This window comes from Arachis hypogaea, chromosome 18 (genome assembly GCF_003086295.3).
Source record: "Arachis hypogaea cultivar Tifrunner chromosome 18, arahy.Tifrunner.gnm2.J5K5, whole genome shotgun sequence".
NCBI classification, from domain to species: Eukaryota; Viridiplantae; Streptophyta; class Magnoliopsida; order Fabales; family Fabaceae; genus Arachis; species Arachis hypogaea.
This window is the reverse complement of record NC_092053.1, coordinates 130,046,561-130,065,372: the sequence shown is the minus strand read 5'-3', so window position 1 is coordinate 130,065,372 and position 18,812 is coordinate 130,046,561. Positions and strand designations below refer to the sequence as shown.

The following is an 18,812-nucleotide window of genomic DNA, read 5'->3' as shown; positions in this document are numbered from 1 at the left end:
TTCTAACCATTTTCTTCTCTATCTTATAGGGTTAGAATTTAAAATTTTTAAAATATATATATATATATATATATATATATATATATATATTTTAGTTGTGTTTTATAATAAGAATATTGTAGTAAATTTTTATAAAAAATATTAATTTATACCGATTCAAAATTTAATTTATTAATTTTTTTGCTAAATTGATTTGTCCGATCTAATTTTAATAAAAATAATACAATTTAATTTATTTTATGTGTTAAATTTTAATTTTTAAAAAACATTTTTAAAAAAAGACGTTTTTAACATCTTTATTTAAGTGGCTCTCTAAATCAATACTCTATTCAAAAATTATAACCAACTTAAATCTGTTAAATCAAATTCTATCTTGTCAAATCAAATTTTAACCAATTCAGTTACACAATATCGAATATTTAAGAGCAAATCCCTATTATATATATGCATGTACATTTACTTTTATATAATCGGACTAATCTCTAAAAATAATGTCATCTGCAATTTGCATCAATGCCTGAAGTGAGTCAGGGGCGAACTTCCTTGCAAAGAGAAAGGGGTCACGGCGCCTACGTATTTCTCTACCACTATCACCGTATCTGGGCCTACCCTTTCTCAAGGCCCAAAACAATTCAGGCCCAATATCCTCCTTCTGGTACATTCGAGGGTGCCCATCCTCACTTCCGCTCCAATCGACATGCGTGAGCGTGGCGTGCACGCATCCTCTGGAGTCCCACATGGCCAAAAGGGTAGGAAAGTAATTCTCCTCCGGGTAACACGTGTCCCAACGCACACATGGCAACTTGAACTTTGACCAAAGTCTCGTTTCCGAGACTACTAATCTCGCATGCTTACGTGTCAAGGCCCAAAACTGAGACCCAATCCGAAAATCGTCGAGTGTCACCTCTGGAAGCATCACGTGATCTCCACGCGCCGCCCATCGATCATAGGAACCAGTTTCGTTGGTGAGGATCTCGATGAAGCTCTTGCGCGAGTGAGCGAGCGTGGAGTATGTGAAGTTGAAGGAGTGAAGCGGGATGCAAGAAGGGGAGAGAAGGAGGAACATGTGGTTGTTGCGGTCGTGGATGAGGGCGCGTGCGAGCAATCTACGCGCCGCCGCTGCGAGTGTGGGAGTGTATCTAGCGGTGGGTTTTGAAGGGATTGTGCGGTTGCGGAAAACACCGGAAAACGGTGGGTCATAGGAGAATGTGGGGTCCGCGTGGACGTAAATGTTGTAGAGATTTCTCGGTGATTTGTTGAAAAACGATTCCCATAAAGGTGCGAATGGAAGTGGCGTTGTTGTGAGGAACATGAACGCTAGTTTTTTAGTGTTAGTGGGTTTTCGTTTTGCACGTGAAGCCATACGGAAGAGTTCTTTCTCTTCTTCATCGTCGTTATACTCCACCACTGCTTCAGATGGTGGCGGTGAGGGTGGCGGCGGCGGTGGTTGGCGTGATGTGTTGTTGGGATGTTTGATGTAGAAGGTGGTTGTGAGATTTGGGATTGGTGGGTTTGGGTCATGAAAGAGTTTGGCGGTGGTGATAGTGGTGTTCTTTGTAATTGTGATTGTAGTAGTGGAGGTGGTTATGGTGGTGGTTGTGGTGGTGGTGAACACAATGGCCAAAGGTAAGCATAGAAGAATAGCAAAAAGAAGAGAGAAAGAGTTTGGTGACAGCATTTTCAGGGTTTAAAAATTTTACTAATAAAAATGCAGATTTCTTTTTGCCCCGTTTTTATATTGGGAACCATCCTTGAAAATCGAGTATTGAGTACCATAAAGAGGGGATGAACATGAAATGAAAGAGATACGATTTTGCTAAATTGATGGCGGAATTAGCCTGGGAAGGCACTATTATGCGAAATGGTCATAATTTACGAATTTTATATAAATCAGATTGAATTTTATTGGACTGGTTGAGGGATACTTATTTCTGTCTGTTTTTGTTCTGGTCACTCACTTATTGCATGCTATAAATAACTAATATTTGGAGTGCTCTTTCGACTTTCTAGGTGTCCTTTTTTTGTTTCCCCTTTTCTGAGCCTCCCTTGGCAAACAAGGGAAAGTAATTATTGTAATTCGAGGTTAGCTAGGACCAGTGTCCATTGGCATTATCTATGTCGTTATATAAAACAGATAACTAATAGTCTAATACTGCTGACTTCTAAGGAAAAAAGGATAACTAATACTGCTATAATAAGTAATGGGTAAATCTCAGCCGTCTGATGTGTTGAATGAGGTCTCGCTTCCCACGCAAGCAAAGAATTTGGAGTTATTTTTAGGTGCAAAAATATTAATAAAATAAAATTTAATATCAAACACAATAAATAACAAAAAATAAGGTCCAGTTCGAGTAAATAACTTAATTAAATTACTTTTAAAGAAATAGTTTAAATAATAAATATTTATATTAAAAATAGTTTATAAATAAATTATTTTGTATTTGGTTTTTTAGTTCTAAAATATTTATTTTAAAAAAAAAATAATAAAAAATTTTTTATTATGAGAGAAGTCATTTTTTTAACTTTTCCTTAAGCACTAAAATAATTTTTTAGAAAATTACAATTTTATTTTAAAAATTATATCAAATATTAATACTACATATTTTTATAAGTTAAAAGTTAAAAAAGTCACTTATAAACCTTTTCAAACGAGTTCTAAGAACATTCGTTTACTCTTAGAACACTATATTTTTTTTTAGATATTAAAATTTTAGCGTAACATTCAGTTATTAAATTTTATAACGTTTTTTAAAATTTTAAAAACGGACAATAGTACAATACATTCCTACGGATTGACAATACACAGGAAATACATCCTCTACATATTGTATACTTTAATTTCATCAATATCTAAAAATATTAACCCCAAAAAAATTTCAAGAATTTGTGTGATATGCAGTACTTGAGTTGAGTTAGAAGCACGTGGCGGCCATGCCAGACTCAACTTTGCATGTTCCTCACAGGCTGTCACGTCACGTGCTTGGTGTCAACCTAAAATAATCCTCATGCTCTCTGAAATGCTGACTTCAACCCAAAGCCCAAATGAACTGAAGATGCAGTTTTATCGGTGAGTTGTTTTTGGTTTTGTTCTAAATTTGGTGTTTAAGTTTTTTGGTTGTAAATTTTAGGTGTTTTATAAAGGGTGAAATATGAGTGAGGCCCAATCTTGACTGCCTATATTATCTGGCCCATTAGACAGCATCATCAGAAAACCAGAGCAGAACTGAGGTAACATATTCTTTCTTTAATGGTTTAGATTGAGTTTTCCATAAAAAAATATTGGGTCTAAAAATTTTTTCTAGTAGTAAATTTTCATTAACAATCCAGGAAACATTTTTTATAAACCTCATGCTAAAATGCTTGGCCCTCTCTCCTTAATTAATTACTAAAATCATTATATTAACGTTATGGAACTACTATTTATATTCATAAATATATAAAATATTAATAAATTTATCCATAAAATTATTTTAAAAAAATTCAAAAATATTAATTTTATTCATTAAAAAATGAGTAAATATTTGTCCAAGTTATAGGACAATAAAAAAAAGATGGGGTTCTCCCAATAGACACCAAATTGTCTCAATACATTAACAATACTATCGAAAGAAAAAAACAATAAAGAAAAGAGAGAGAATAAGAAAGGTAAAGTAGAAAGTGAGTCAAAGAGGATTGACGGATGGGCTTAGTTTTTCTCCAATTAATTTCAACGAAGTAGTGTAATTTATTGGATTTGAACTCTGATTCTCGAAGATTAGTTTATTTCTTGTCTTCCAAATATTCCAACAAAAACATGCTAAAAGATCTACCTTTCTCCCACCTCCATGTCTACCTTGCAATACTGACAGTGACACTTCCCACCATTGACAAAAGCTTGTGAAGTTGTGGTTGATGATGTTTGCGTTGAATGGACTCTGCTCCCAGAAGATCCTCGATCCAGAGCATTGGGTAAGGCAGTGATTAATGATTTCTTCCTCCATTTGACATCTCGGGCAGTTGGGACTTGTGGAAGGGAATCGCCGGTGAAGAAGAGATAAGACCGGTATCCATTCGTGAAGACATTTTCAAATAAAAATTTGGACTTTGTGAGGAAGTCTTCTCTTTCAGAGATCTTTTCAAACTGAGGTAATTGAATTCTCTCCAAGTTCTATTTCTGGCTCTGCATGAAAAAATTGGTATGCTATCTGAAAGCCCGAAGCCACATCATACGATCTGAATTTGTTGAGAGACCATTACAGAACATCTTCCCCTTCTATTGGCTTAATTGATTGGATTATGCTTCTAACTTCAGGTGAAAAGATTTCATTTAATATGTTATGTTTTCATTCTCTATTTTCTGTCAATAAGTTCCTAACCCATATGTGCTGACCAGGATCAGCATGTGAGATCATTTCGGGAGCAATGCTCATTGGATATGGAGGAGGTAGCCAAGGGTTAGCAATTATTCGAATTGTAGAGCCGGAACCTACTTTCCAATTGAGACCTTTTCTCAACAACTTTTCTGCCCTCCAACATACTCCGCCATCCCCACGAAGGTGAGTTTCCTGATTTAGCATTGATTGAGTTACCATATCTATAGTACTTCCCCCTGTATATCTGAGCTAGAATAGATTGAGGTTTTGTTGTGATTCGCCAAAACTGCTTGACTAGTAAAGCTAGGTTTTGGGCTCTAAGATCTTTAAAACCAAGACCTCCCTCCCTTTTAGGCTGCGTCATTTGGTTTCAGCTGATTCAAGCCATACGCCTTTCATTACCTCTCTGACCCCACCAGAAATTTGTCAAAATACTGTGAATTTCAGACAGTAAAGTATCTGATAATTTAAAGCAAGAGAGTATATAAATTGGCACTGCCTCACCAACTGCTCTTAATAAAAAAACTATCTGTTTTTTTGGGTCTATTAAATATAAGTCCAGTCCACACTCTCATTATAGAACGAGTCTCACATGAAATTGAGCCGTACAAAATTGATCCAACAATAACGAAATCAATCTGCCTGGCATCATTCGCTTGGGTCAAACCGACTTAGATACAAGCTCCTATAATCTATATTAGACACAACTTGGGAGACAAACTAGATATTAATCCCACTACTTTGATTATCACCACTAAAGTGATAACCAATTTAAATAAGGGGTAACTTCCTACTCTATAAGGGAATAAATTGTCTATGATCATTTGAAGTCATTGGTGCGGAATTTATAACCATAAACTAACCGGCAAGTGCACTGGATCATACCAAGTAATACCTCAGGTGAGTGAGGGTCGATCCCACGAGGATTGAAGGACTAAGCAACAATGGTTGATTAATTGGCTTAGTTAGACAAGCAGAAAATAGTGTTTGAGAGTTCAAAAAACATTAAATAGAAGACAGGCAATTAAATAAGTTGGGAATAAAATATGGAGAAGGCAGTTAAGGCTTCAGAGTTATCTATTTTCTGGATTGACTTTTCTTACTAACTATTTTAATCATGCAAGATTTAATTCATGACAAACTATATGTGACTAGACCCTAATTCCTTAGACCTTCCTAGTCTCCTCTAAAATTCATCAACCGCCAATTCCTTGGTCACTTAATTCCAATTAAAGGGTGAAGTTCAATTCTAGTTTATATGCCACAGAAACTCTAATTACCCAAATATAAAAGGATTATATATCACGTATCTCGTTAAATCCAGATAATTAAAATTTAGGAGAATTTGTTTTCAAGCTGTTGTTCAAGTAAAGAGCTTTTCCAAGAACTCAATTAGAACATGGGTCATACTTCCGTTCCACCCAAATTCATAAAATAAAGAACGAAAATAATTCTTGAAATATAAATCAGTACATGAATTAAAATAGAAAAATAATAGTATCAATCCATACAATAGACAGAGCTCCTAACCTTAACAGTGGAGGTTTAGTTGCTCATGGTTCAGAGAGAAAAATAAGAATTCTGATAAAATGTATTTTGGCTAAAGTGGAATGGAATCCCCAGAAGGGAAGTTTCTTTTCCCTTTTATATCTAATCCTAATTAATTTAAAATCTATTTTCTAAAACTAAAATAATATCTTTTCCTATTTTAAAATAAAAATAAAGTTTAAATCAGAACTAACAGGAATCAGCGTTTTCTGCACTTTGCGCTTGTCACACGTACGCGTCAGTCACGCGTACGCGTCGATGGTCTTCTTCGCGTGTCACGCGTACGCGTCAGGTACGCGCACGCGTCGCTATGCAACTTCGCTTTTCACGCGTACGCATCAGGTACGCGCACGCATCGCTCCTCGCTGGTTATCTCCTTTAATTCTTGTGCTCCTTCCATTTGTGCAAGCTTCCTCTCCATCCTTTAAGCATTTCTGCCCTATATAGCCTTCTTCTCTTTTTCTGCGGAAGCTCCGTCAAATCCAACCAAATGCTACCTAAAATAAACAGAATTACACAAGACTCAAAGTAGCATCCATAGTGGCTAAAAAATAATTAATTCTTGATTAAACTCAACAAATTGAATGCAAATTCATTAGGAAAAGATAGGAAAGATGCTCACGCATCACAACACCAAACTTGAATTGTTGCTTGTCCTCAAGCAACCAAACTAATATAAGCTTAGGATGTGAATTTGTATGAGAATGAGAGTTCGATTAAGCTCATGTCTCTTCTTATAGTGGGATTTACAACTGCAATCTTGAATAGTTTTGGCATCTCACTCTCCTTTGAATCAGAAGGATGTCAGTATCATTCGGAATTAGAATCCGGATAATATTATGAATTCTCTGATCTTTTGTAACTCAATTTAACCCTTGAACATAGCAATTTTTCTTTTCTTTGGTGCTTTGCACCTTGAGCCTAGCCGTGACTTTAAATGTTTTGTCTCAAGCTTCACTTGACACAGAAACACCACAAGCATTTAACTGGGGAACTCTCTTTAAGTTCTGATTTTTCTTTCAGTTACTTCCAGACAGTGGTGCTCAAAGCCTTTGGCATACTCTGCTAATTGCAATTGATCTCGACTCTAAATGTTTTGTCTCAAGGATTACTTGACACAAGAACACCACAAGCATGTGACTAGGGAAACAACTCTTTGAGCTTTTAATCATGTCTGACCTCCCTAGTTATTGATGCTCAGAGCATTGGACCTTGCTTTTATATATATATATATAAATTTTTGCTGTCTCTTTTGCTTCAAGGATTAAATTTTTGTTTATTTCAGAGAAGTCATAATAATTCTCTAAATTCCTATTCCTTGTACATCAACATTCTTTGATTCAAATTTAAATATGCACTGTTCATGTCATGCATTCAGAGTCACAGAAAATACCACCACATGTAAGTGAATAAGACTACTCTTCAATATAAACTCAATTTCTCATGTAATACATCACTTCTTTTTCTTTTTCTTTTTAGATTCAAGTTCAGTGAGCGGTACATGAGACAAATAACAGAATGAAACTAATTCTAAGAACTGAAAGTACTAAAGACCATGCAGGCAATCAAAGCAACAGAAAATAGAAAACAACAAAATAAGAACGGAAGAGAAATAGAATGAAAGGAACTCAACCACCTCAGTTATGCTAGTGGCCATCTCATTCCTCCATGAAGAACATTCATCTCCCTTTGCTGCTATTAAAATAAACAGAAAAGCCATAAGCGAAGCGAAAACACCAAACTTAAAGGTTTGTTTGTCCTCAAGCAAAGAAGAACTGAAAACAAAAACAAATATTATAAGGAAAGAAGAATAAAAGGATAAAAGAACAAGAGAGAATTAGGATTTGGGAGAGAGAGAGAATGAAAATTTTAAAACTGAACGGCGCACTAGTGGAGTTGTGCGGTGCAGGCGACGCGTACGCGTGCTGTACGCGTACGCGTGGGTCGCCCGATATTGATGGTGACGCGTAAGCGTCTGGCACGTGTACGCATGCCCTTGGTTTGTGCGAATCGCACAAAGATGGCCGCGCGCATGCACAACTCTCTGTTCGCGCGGCCTGGGAACCAAAATTTTCATATGACGCGTGCGCGTCATGCACACGCACGCGTGGATGGCTAATTGTGGAAAGAACGCGCACGTGTCAGGGACGCGTGTGCGTGATCAAGTTTGTGCCTCTAGTACAATTCCAGCCCCAAGCCATCACAACTCTCTGCCCAAACACTCATTGACGCCGATTTTCAGGGTCACGCGTACGCGTCAGGGACACGCACGCATGGGTGGCTAAAAGCGCAAACGACGCGCACGCGTGAGGTACACGTACGCGTGGGCTTGTTTGTGCGCAAAACATAGTTCCAGCGCCACTCCTGCTCAACTCTCTGTTCACTTCGTTGGTGTTGTGTACTCCTGCATGACGTGTACGTGTCAGCGACGCTTGCGCGTCAAACACCCCCTTTTTTTTATGTCACCTGAAGTGTTCGGTTCCTGTTATAAAATAGCTGAATGATCAGAAAAACAGTAAAAACTCAATAAAAATCAAATAAGTAAGAAAACTACTACTGCGAAAATTAACTAAGGATACGAAATCATCGGGTTGCCTCCCGACAAGCGCTTCTTTACCATCACTAGCTTGACGGTCAGCTCCTCTAAGGATGAGGATCATAGGGGCTCAGCTCTTCACCCCTTACTTTGAACTTCTTTCCTGTGTCTCCATAAATTAGCTCAATATGCTCCAGAGAGAGGATTCTGTCTACTGTATAAATCCATACTAGATTCTTAGTCAACACCACCTTCATTCCTGGGGAGAAACCTTCAGTGGGGATCTTTTTGTTTCTCCATCCCTGGGTATTTTCTTCTTTTTGGGAACCTCCTCCTTGGTAGATGATGCATTCCCGACACCAAACTTAGGTTTGATATCAGGAGGAATTTTATTGATTGTCACTAAAGGAGGTTTGAGCTGCAATTTTTGCTGTGGATTATCAGGGGATTCTTGAAGGTTTGGATCAATAAGCTCAGTCTGCATGCACCTCTCTTCTTTACCTTCTGAATGTATATCTTTGAAGACATAAAAGACCAGTTGCTCATTATGCACTCTGAGCACTAATTCACCCACTTCTACATCAATTAGAGCTCTCCCAGTGGCTAGGAAAGGTCTTTCTAGGATTATAGAGGCATTCTCATCCTCCCCTGTGTCAAGAATCACAAAATCTGCTGGGAAGAAGAACTTACCCACTTTGACCAAGATATTCTCCACTAATCTGTATGCAGGCTTCATAGATTTGTCTGCCATCTGTAATGCTATCCCTATGGGTTGTGCCTCTTAGATTTGCAACTTCTTCATCACAGACAAGGGCATTAAATTGATGCTTGCTCCCAGATCACATAATGCTTTCTCAAAGGTTGTGCTCCCAATGGTGCATAGAATTTGGAAGCTCCCTGGATCTGGCATCTTCCTTGGTAAGTTATTCTGAATGATGGCACTACATTCCTTAGTCAGGACCACTGTCTCGTCTCCCTTTAAAGACTTCTTCTTTGACAACAACTCCTTCATAAATTTGACATAGAGAGGCATTTGCTCCAAAACCTCAGCAAAAGGAATATTGATTTGCAACTTTTTGAAAACTTTCAGGAACTTTGAAAACTGCTTGTCCTTGGTCTCCTTTTGAAGTCTCTGAGGATACGGCATTTTAGGCTTGTACTCAGGAGCTTTTGGCAATGTAGGATAAGTGTCAAGAGAGTCTGGGAATGGGTTGTCCGCACGCTTTGGAGGGACGTGCTCTACTTTTTCCTTCTTCTCATCTGAAGCTTCTTTTTCAACTATCTCTTCATTGACCTTGGTCTTAGAGCCAGCTACTTTACCACTTCTCAATTGAATAACCTTGCAATCTTCTTTTTCAACTGGCTCCTTATTAACTTGTGCTTCTATACTTGCCACTTGTCCACTTATCAAGGTGATAGCCTTGCATTCCTCTCTTGGATTTGGAATTATGTTACCAGGAAGGCTATTAGTGGTCCTCTGATCAATTTCATTAACTTTTGTGGCTAATTGACCCATCTGAATCTCCAAGTTCTTGATTGATGCTCTGGTTTCCTGTCTAAAACTTGTCAATATTGCTTCCAAATCATTATTCTGCTGGGGCTGAGAAGTTACTTGCTTAGATGACTAAAACTGGTGGTTATTAAAATTTTTCTGTTGAAAACCACCCTGAGAATTATTATTAAAATTATGTGGCCTCTGAGGTTGCTCTCTCCACCCAAAATTTGGGTGATTTCTCCACCCCTGATTGTAGGTCTGAGAATAGGGATCATTATCGGAGTTTCTAGGAGCACTCCCCATGTAATTGACCTGTTCAGAAGAGGATTGAGCATAACCATAATTACCATTTTGCACAAAATTACCTGTCATGTCATAAGAGACCTCTTGAGGTGGATTTTGGGTGTTGATAGCTGAGACTTGCATTCCATCCATCTGCTGAGTAAGTAAATTTATTTGCTAAGACATAAGCTTGTTCTGAGCAAGAATAGCATTAACAGCTTCCATTTCCAACACACCTCTCTTCTGAGAAGTCTCTGAGTTCACAGGATTCCTGTTAGATGAGTATAAATATTGGTTGCTAGCAACCAATTCAATCAGCTCAATAGTCTCATCCGGTGTCTTCTTCTTGTGCAATGAACAACCTGCAGAATTATCTAAGCACATCTTGGATATTTCACCCAAGCCTTCATAAAAGATATCTAGTTGGGTCCATTTGGAGAACATGTCCGGAAGGCATTGCCTAGTCAGTAGCTTGTACCTCTCCCAAGCTTCATAAAGAGTTTCACCATCCTTCTGCCTGAAGGTATGAACCTCCACCCTAAGCTTAGTCAGCTTCTTTGGTGGGAAAAATTTAGTAAGAAACTCAGTAACAACCTTGTCCCAAGTATCCAAACTCTCCTTGGGTCGGGAATCTAGCCATAGCTTTGCTCCATCCCTCAGAGCAAACGAAAAGAGCATGAGTTTGTACACCTCTGGGTTCACTCCATTTGTCTTCACAGTATCACAAATTTGCAGAAAGTTAGAAATAAATTGATTTGGGTGTTCGTGAGGAAGACCATGATACTGGCAGTTTTGTTGCACCAGGGTGACCAATTGTGGCTTCAACTCAAAGTTGTTCGCAGCTATAGGAGGTACCACAATACTTTTTCCATAAAGATCTGCAGTAGGAGCAGAGTAAGAGCCAAGCACTCTCCTCTGTTGATCATCCCCATTCGGATTTGCCACATTGACATTAACAGCATTATTAGGATCCATTGTGGATTCTGCAGCCTTGTAAAGTCTTGCTTATTGCAAACACCGTCTGAGAGTCCTTTCCGGTTCAGGATCAGCGTCTAAGAGAGGTTCCTTGTCTCTGTTCCCGCGCATACACAGACAGAAAATAAGAAAAGATGGGATTCTCTACGTCAGAGTGCAGAGAACTCCCAGTGAGGTAACCTGTGTAAAATAATAAAATAGAAATACTAAATAAATAAAACAGAAAAATTTTGAAAATGATAACTGAAATAAAACAAAAAATTCGAAAATTAAAAAGGGAAAATAAATGAGGAAATTAAAATGAAATTAACTAGGTGACACCAAACTTAATTTTAGAAATTAAAGAAAAATATTTGTGCTATTTATTTATTTAATTTTTTTTTCAAAAATACTAAGAAAAATTTAAATAAAATTAAAACTAAAAAGCCTAATCTAAGCAATCAAACAACTGATAGTTGTTAATCACTATCAATCCCCGGCAACGGTGCCAAAAACTTGGTGCGAAATTTATAACTACAAACTAACCGGCAAGTGCACCGGGTCGTACCAAGTAATACCTCAGGTGAGTGAGGGTCGATCCCACGAAGATTGAAGGACTAAGCAACAATGGTTGATTAATTGGCTTAGTTAGACAAGCAGAAAATAGTGTTTGAGAGTTCAAAAAGCATTAAATAGAAGACAGGCAATTAAATAAGTTGGGAATAAAATATGGAGAAGGCAGTTAAGGCTTCAGAGTTATCTATTTTCTGGATTGACTTTTCTTACTAACTATTTTAATCATGCAAGATTTAATTCATGGCAAACTATATGTGACTATACCCTAATTCCTTAGACCTTCATAGTCTCCTCTAAAATTCATTAACCACCAATTCCTTGGTCACTTAATTCCAATTAGAGGGTGAAGTTCAATTCTAGTTTATATGCCACAGAAACTCTAATTACCCAAATATAAAAGGATTATATGTCACGTATCCCATTAAATCCAGATAATTAAAATTTAGGAGAATTTGTTTTCAAGCTGTTGTTCAAGTAAAGAGCTTTTCCAAGTTATACAAGAACTCAATTAGAATATGGGTCATACTTCCGTTCCACCCAAATTCATAAAATAAAGAATGAAAACAATTCTTGAAATATAAATCAGTACATGAATTAAAATAGAAAAATAATAGTATCAATCCATAGAATAGACAGAGCTCCTAACCTTAATAGTGGAAGTTTAGTTGCTCATGGTTCAGAGAGAAAAATAAGGATTCTGATAAAATGTATTTTGGCTGAAGTGGAATGGAATCCCCAGAAGGGAAGTTTCTTTTCCCTTTTATATCTAATCCTAATTAATTTAAAATCTATTTTCCAAAACTAAAATAATATCTTTTCCTATTTTAAAATAAAAATAAAGTATAAATCAGAATTAATAGGAATCAGTATTTTCTGCACTTCGCACTTGTCACGCGTACGCGTCGATGGTCTTCTTTGCGTGTCACGCGTACGCGTCAGGTACGCGCACGCGTCGCTGTGCAACTTCGCTTTTCACGCGTACGCGTCAGGTACGCGCACGCGTCGCTCTTCGCTGGTTATCTCCTTTAATTCTTGTGCTCCTTCCATTTGTGCAAGCTTCCTCTCCATCCTCTAAGCATTTCTGCCCTATATAGCCTTCTTCTCTTTTTTCTGCGGAAGCTCCGTCAAATCCAACCAAATGCTACCTAAAATAAACAAAATTGCACAAGACTCAAAGTAGCATCTATAGTGGCTAAAAGATAATTAATTCTTGATTAAACTCAACAAATTGAATGCAAATTCACTAGAAAAAGATAGGAAAGATGCTCACGCATTAGTCATTCCAAAAAAATGACTAAATCTCATCTACCATCCTATAAATACTTGAACGGTTGGAAATTTTTATTTCAATTTAATTCATCTACTTACTAAAACTCTTGTTAATTTAAGCATCGAAGTCTTTTGTAGTACCCCCATTACCGTCCAAGTAACGACGTCGAAAAAACTATCATCCTAGCAAACAAATCAAAACCCTTAAATTCAAACATTTGGATCTTACATCCAGACCCAAATTCAAGTAACACCTCGAAACACTATCAAAAAATTCTCAAAATATTTTTTTAACCTAACATAACTTAACCTGAATCTCTAATCCCACTTCACCCAATTTTAGACTCTTTACTCATACCACCCTACTCCGCCTCTAGCTACCACCACTTGACTCCATTCCATTTTACTTCGTTCCACTTGAATCGAAAACATAATGCCGTTGTCGTAGTGAGGGACGGATACATGGTGGCAAGTGGAGGCCTTCCCCCCAGCTTTTTTTTTTAAATAGTAGTAAGAACTAAGAAGCTCAACCCAAATAAAATATAATGATTTTTTAAATTTTTTTAAATCCTTAAACAGTAAACACTACATTCTCTTTCTTCATGTTCTTATTTTTTTATACGCTCGGTCTTCTTTTGGAGCCATAGCCATGCCCTCACTTCACTGTCAAGTGTCACACAGGGACGGATACATGGGGGTAAGTGGAGGCCTCCCCCCAGCTTTTTCTTAAAAAATAGTAGTAAGAACTAAGAAGCCCAATCCAAATAAAATATAATGATTTTTATATTTTTTTTAAATTTCTAAACAGTAAATACTACATTCTCTTTTTTCATGTTCTTGTTTCTTTTGACGCTCAGTCTTCTTTTGGAGCCATAGCGACGCCCTCACTTCCCTGTCAAGCGTCACAAGTCTTCAATCATATTATTATATCAATTAAAGCAAAGGTACTCACTACTTACTCTACTTTTTATTTTTTATATGTAATTGTATAAAATTATTAATTAATAAATCATATTTTTTATTATAAAATAATATAATTATTTGAATTTTTTTTTCAGATAAAAAGAAATTAGAATATTTTATGATGAGAAAGCAAAGTAAAATTGATGCAATTTTTAAGAGAAAAGTTACTGATAATGTTGGAGTTCAAACAAGTCAACCTCTAATCTTATTTTACAAGAAATTCAAGTAAGTGAGCTCTCTGATCTTACTCGAAATACACATCAACATGAAGTTAAAGTTCCAAGATTAGAAAGAGATGTTGATATCTCTTTATTAGAAAGGGATCCAGGAAAGTGACATCCAATTTGGCAGTATAATATCAATGAACGTGATAAGGTTCTTAGAGCATACATAATAGCTGAGTCATACCAACCAACAAATATTAGCTATCCAGTTTCTGGTAATAACAATCACCATCGATATTTTCAATCTTCTTGATTTAAGAAATTTTCAAGTTGGTTAGAATATTTACTAGAAAAAGATGCTGCTTATTGTTTGCCTTGCTACTTATTTGGTAAATATTATGGTGCTCCCAATGATGAAAAAAATTCATTTTCAGAGTTAGGATTTAGTAATTGGAAGAAAGTAAACAATAGAGTGAATTGTGCATTTGTCACGAGGGTTCTATTCCTAATTTTCCCATAATTTATGTGTGAAATCTTGTGATGATTTAATGGCTCAATCTAAGCATATAAACAAAGTTCTTGATAGGCATAGTGATGAAACTATTGCAAATAACCGCTTAAGGTTGAAGACATCTATTGATGCTATTTGATGGCTTGCATTTCAAGCATGTGCATTTAGAGGTGACGATGAAAGTCCTGGATCTTTGAATAGAAAAAATTTTATTGAGTTAATTAAGTTTTTAGCTTCCTGTAATCAGAATGTTAATAATGTTATCCTTGAACATGCTCCTCGAAATACTCAATATATATCTCCCGATGTTCAAAAAGATATATTGCATATCTTTGCTAGAAAAGTGCGTGCAACAATTCGAGAAGAAATTGGTAATTCTAAATTTTATATAATTATTGATGAAGCAAGAGATGAGTCAAAGCAAGAACAAATATCTGTGGTTTTGAGATTTGTAGACAAGCACGATTGTGTTCAAGAAAGATTTTTTTATCTTAACATGTTTCTGATACGTGTTCTTTGATATTGAAAACAGAAATTTCATCAGTTCTTTCTCGTCATCATAATCTTGATGTTCAAAATCTTAGGGGATAAGGGTATGATGGAGCTAGTAATATGCGTAGTGAATGGAATGGATTGCAAGCTCTATTTTTGAAAGATTGCCTTTTTGCTTATTACATTCATTGTCTTGCTCATCGATTACAATTAGTGCTTGTTTCTGAAGCCAAAGAAGTTTGCTATGTTCATCAATTCTTTTCAAAACTTACGCTAATTGTGAATGTTGTGACTGTTTCTCCTAAACGTCATGATCAGTTAAGGGTTACTCAAGTAAATAATATTGCAAACTTAATTGCCAATGATCAAATTTTGATAGGTTGTGGACTTAATCAAATTGGTACTTTACAAAGAGCTGGAGATACTAGATGGGGGTCTTATTTGAATTCTGTACGTAGCTTACTTTGCATGTTTGATGCTACTTGTGAAGTTCTTGAAAAAAGTACGGAAGAAAGTAATTTTTCCACTCGTGGTAATGCTAGTGCTGCTTATAATGCTATCACATCCTTTGAATTTGTCTTTGTTTTGCATTTGATGAGAAATATTTTGGAAGTTAGTCATGATCTTTGTCAAGATTTGCAACAAAAAAATTAAGACATATTGAATGCTTTAACTCTGGTTTCTACTACCAAGACTTTAATTCAAAGAATGAGAGAATCAAGTTAAGAGGCTTTCATAAAAGAAGTTATATTATTTTGTGAGAAACATGAAGTTGAAGTTCCTGATATGAATGCATTGCATATTCCTAGAAGAGGCTGAACTTGCAAAATTGTTGACCAAATTTTAGTGGAGCATCATTACCGTGTTAATTTATTTATGGTTGTAATTGATACACAATTACAAGAGATTAATGGAAGATTCAATGATAATATGGTGGAATTGCTTACTTTAAGTTCAACTTTAGATTCCAGAGATAATTATAAGTTTTTCAGTGTCAACAAAGTATGTGAATTAGTAGAACGACTTTATTCAAGTGACTTCAATGACAGAGAAATTTCATATCAGAATGTAAGCTCAACATATGAACTTGATATTCCTAATCATGTTAAGTTAACTAACTTGTGCACAATTTTGGAATTATGTCAAGGATTAACGAAAACAAGAAAATCTTTAACATATCATTTGATTGATCGTTTGATTCGCTTGGTATTAACTCTTCCTATTTCAACTGCTACAACTGGGAGATATTTTTCAGCTATAAATATTGTGAAGAATAGACTCAAAAATAAAATGGAAGATGAATTTCTTATTAATTATCTTTTGATTTACATTGAGAAGAAGATTGTTGAAAGATTTGACACAAATTCTATTATCGATAAATTTTATGATATGAAGAATCGACGTGTACCACTTCGTTAGTAAAAGGTACACATATTTTTTTGTACTTTAAATATATATTCTCTATCAATATATTTTTGTAATGCATCTTATATTATAATTTATTTGTATATTTTTTTAATATTATATGATATTTCTGGATTCGTTTCTGGTCGCAGTCAAACTGATTGTCATACTAATGATAACTGCAAAGCCCCAAACAACTTCGAACTAGAATCCCAAGAAAGGAGAGCACAAAAACAAAGACAAACACACATAAATAAACATAAAAGAGAACTTGTAATTCCAAAAGAAAGGTCGACGAGCTCCAGTCTCAAAACGTAGTTGAACCACACAAGAATTGATTTTGAAAAATAAAGTTCATGTGTTTGTTGTTTATGAAGTTGGGTAAAAGCATCCAATATATCCATTTTGTTAGGCATGGTTATATAATTTCAATGGATAAGAATTAGGTTTTAGATTTGGAGTATAAACGATAGCATGATATGTGGATGTATTCACTATGGGAGTGAATTGAGTCTGCGAAGCATTGGTTTTAGTTTACCTTGTCGACAACTAGAATGATGCTCTCTATGAGTTGTATATATGTAAGGTTGATAGACAACACCAATTTCATAATGAAGTGAAATAGATGAGGAGATGAGATTACAATTACATACCTAGTTGTATCTCTGCTTCTGACTTGTGGCTGCAGCCAGAAATAAAAATACTTGTGTTAGTATTCAGTATAAGTAAATGATGGTTGTTAGTGGGTTAAAGTTGTGGTGGTGATTGATTAAAAATCGTAGAGCATATGGAATTAGAGTTTGGAGTAAGATTAGGTTATCAAAGATAATTTAAAAAATTTGGTAATTTTTTAGAGTTTGAATAATTTTATTAAGTATAATTTTAGTTATATCTTTTTATGGATAAATTTATTTACATTCTGAATATTCATAGATATAAATGCTTTTCTATTTATCCTTGGCCTATTTGTTTACCCGTTTATTTTTTGTTCCTCTTGATTTGCGTATTAATTATCTCGCTCTAGATGGACTTTTACCATTTTAACATTTCAATTATATGAATTTTGGTTTATTTTATATAATTTGCGTACCAGTTGTTTTACCTTTTGTTTGCACAATTAATAACACCACGGCACCTCGGGACTGATCACCCCGAGAGCCACCCAGACCATAACAACTACGCAGCGGCTATGAAAATATATGCCATGCAATTAAAGTTGTCAAGGGTAGCCACAAGTCAGCTCGACAGTTAATCGTTTAAAATGAAACGGTAAACAGTTTACAAGACTACCAAGATGTTCAAAACATACAAAACAAAACGCCACAACAACTCAAAAAGTATAAATATTTCACAAAGTTACTTCCTCGGGAGGTCGACAATCTTGCCATCCTTAATGGTCTTAAAGGCGCCAACAGCTGAGACATCAAAGTCAGGAGCCAGCAACTTCACCTGCGCCTTGATCGCCTCCTTGGTAGCCCCAATGGCGTTCCGAGCGTGCTTCACAGTCTCTTTGTTTTTCTTCTTTAGCTCGGCGGCCTCGACCTTAGCGGCATTTACCGACGAAACGGAATTAGCAAGTTTCTTGTCTAGTTCTTCTGCCTGTCCCCGAGCAGCATTGAGCTGGCTCTCCAGGGTAAGCTCCCTCTCGGTGAGACGAGCAACCGTCATGTCGGACTCCTTCACCTTCGCTTCGGATTTGGCCAGCTGAGTCTTCACCAACGTCACCTCCGCCTTCAACTTGTCCACAGATTGGAAAGCCGCCTGGAGCTTACCTTCCAGGGTCCGCGCACCAACCAAAACGGGCTCCGCCTTCCTCGCTATAGCGGCAGCCCGGAGCAGAGTATGATACACCCACTTTTTTCTGAGAGGTGAGGTCCCCACCATGAAAGAACTCCTCGGTGCCGGACAGGAGTTGCGAATCGATGAAGGTCCTGGCATCGAAGTTCCTTTCGATAACAGTGAGCGCCCCCTCCGAGCTCGAGGTTGATTTCCTCTTCTTAGGATTTTTTAGGATGGTGACCTCGGGACCCACCTCCTCTTCCAGAACCTCTGGTCGGGGGGTCGGACCAGTGCTTGTGCCGATCACCTCCCCTTGAGGAGTTTGGGACTGCACTTTCGGAGTGGGGGAGTGCGGAGCATCGTTGGTGTGAGTGGCGGAGCTATCATCGCTATTTCCAGGGAGGAACATCGAAAAAAAATTATCAAGTCCAACTTACCCGCTGGCCATGGACACTGAAACAAGAAAACATATAAGAGTTCGTTAAGC

At 36.6% G+C, this 18,812-nt stretch overlaps 1 protein-coding gene across 1 annotated transcript; it reads right to left on the bottom strand.

The window, feature by feature from the left end:
* Positions 1-401: 401 nt before the first annotated feature.
* On the bottom strand, positions 402-1,966 carry LOC112772882 (glycosyltransferase BC10). Its single transcript, XM_025817894.3, has one exon. It carries the CDS (start codon positions 1,676-1,678, stop codon positions 476-478), a length of 1,203 nt encoding a protein of 400 aa, XP_025673679.1. The 5' UTR covers positions 1,679-1,966; the 3' UTR covers positions 402-475.
* Between the last annotated feature and the right edge of the window lie 16,846 nt (positions 1,967-18,812).

Bases quoted from the DNA above. Each gene is read 5' to 3' on its own strand.
- LOC112772882 (XM_025817894.3), bottom strand. From the start codon at position 1,678: ATGCTGTCACCAAACTCTTTCTCTCTTCTTTTTGCTATTCTTCTATGC.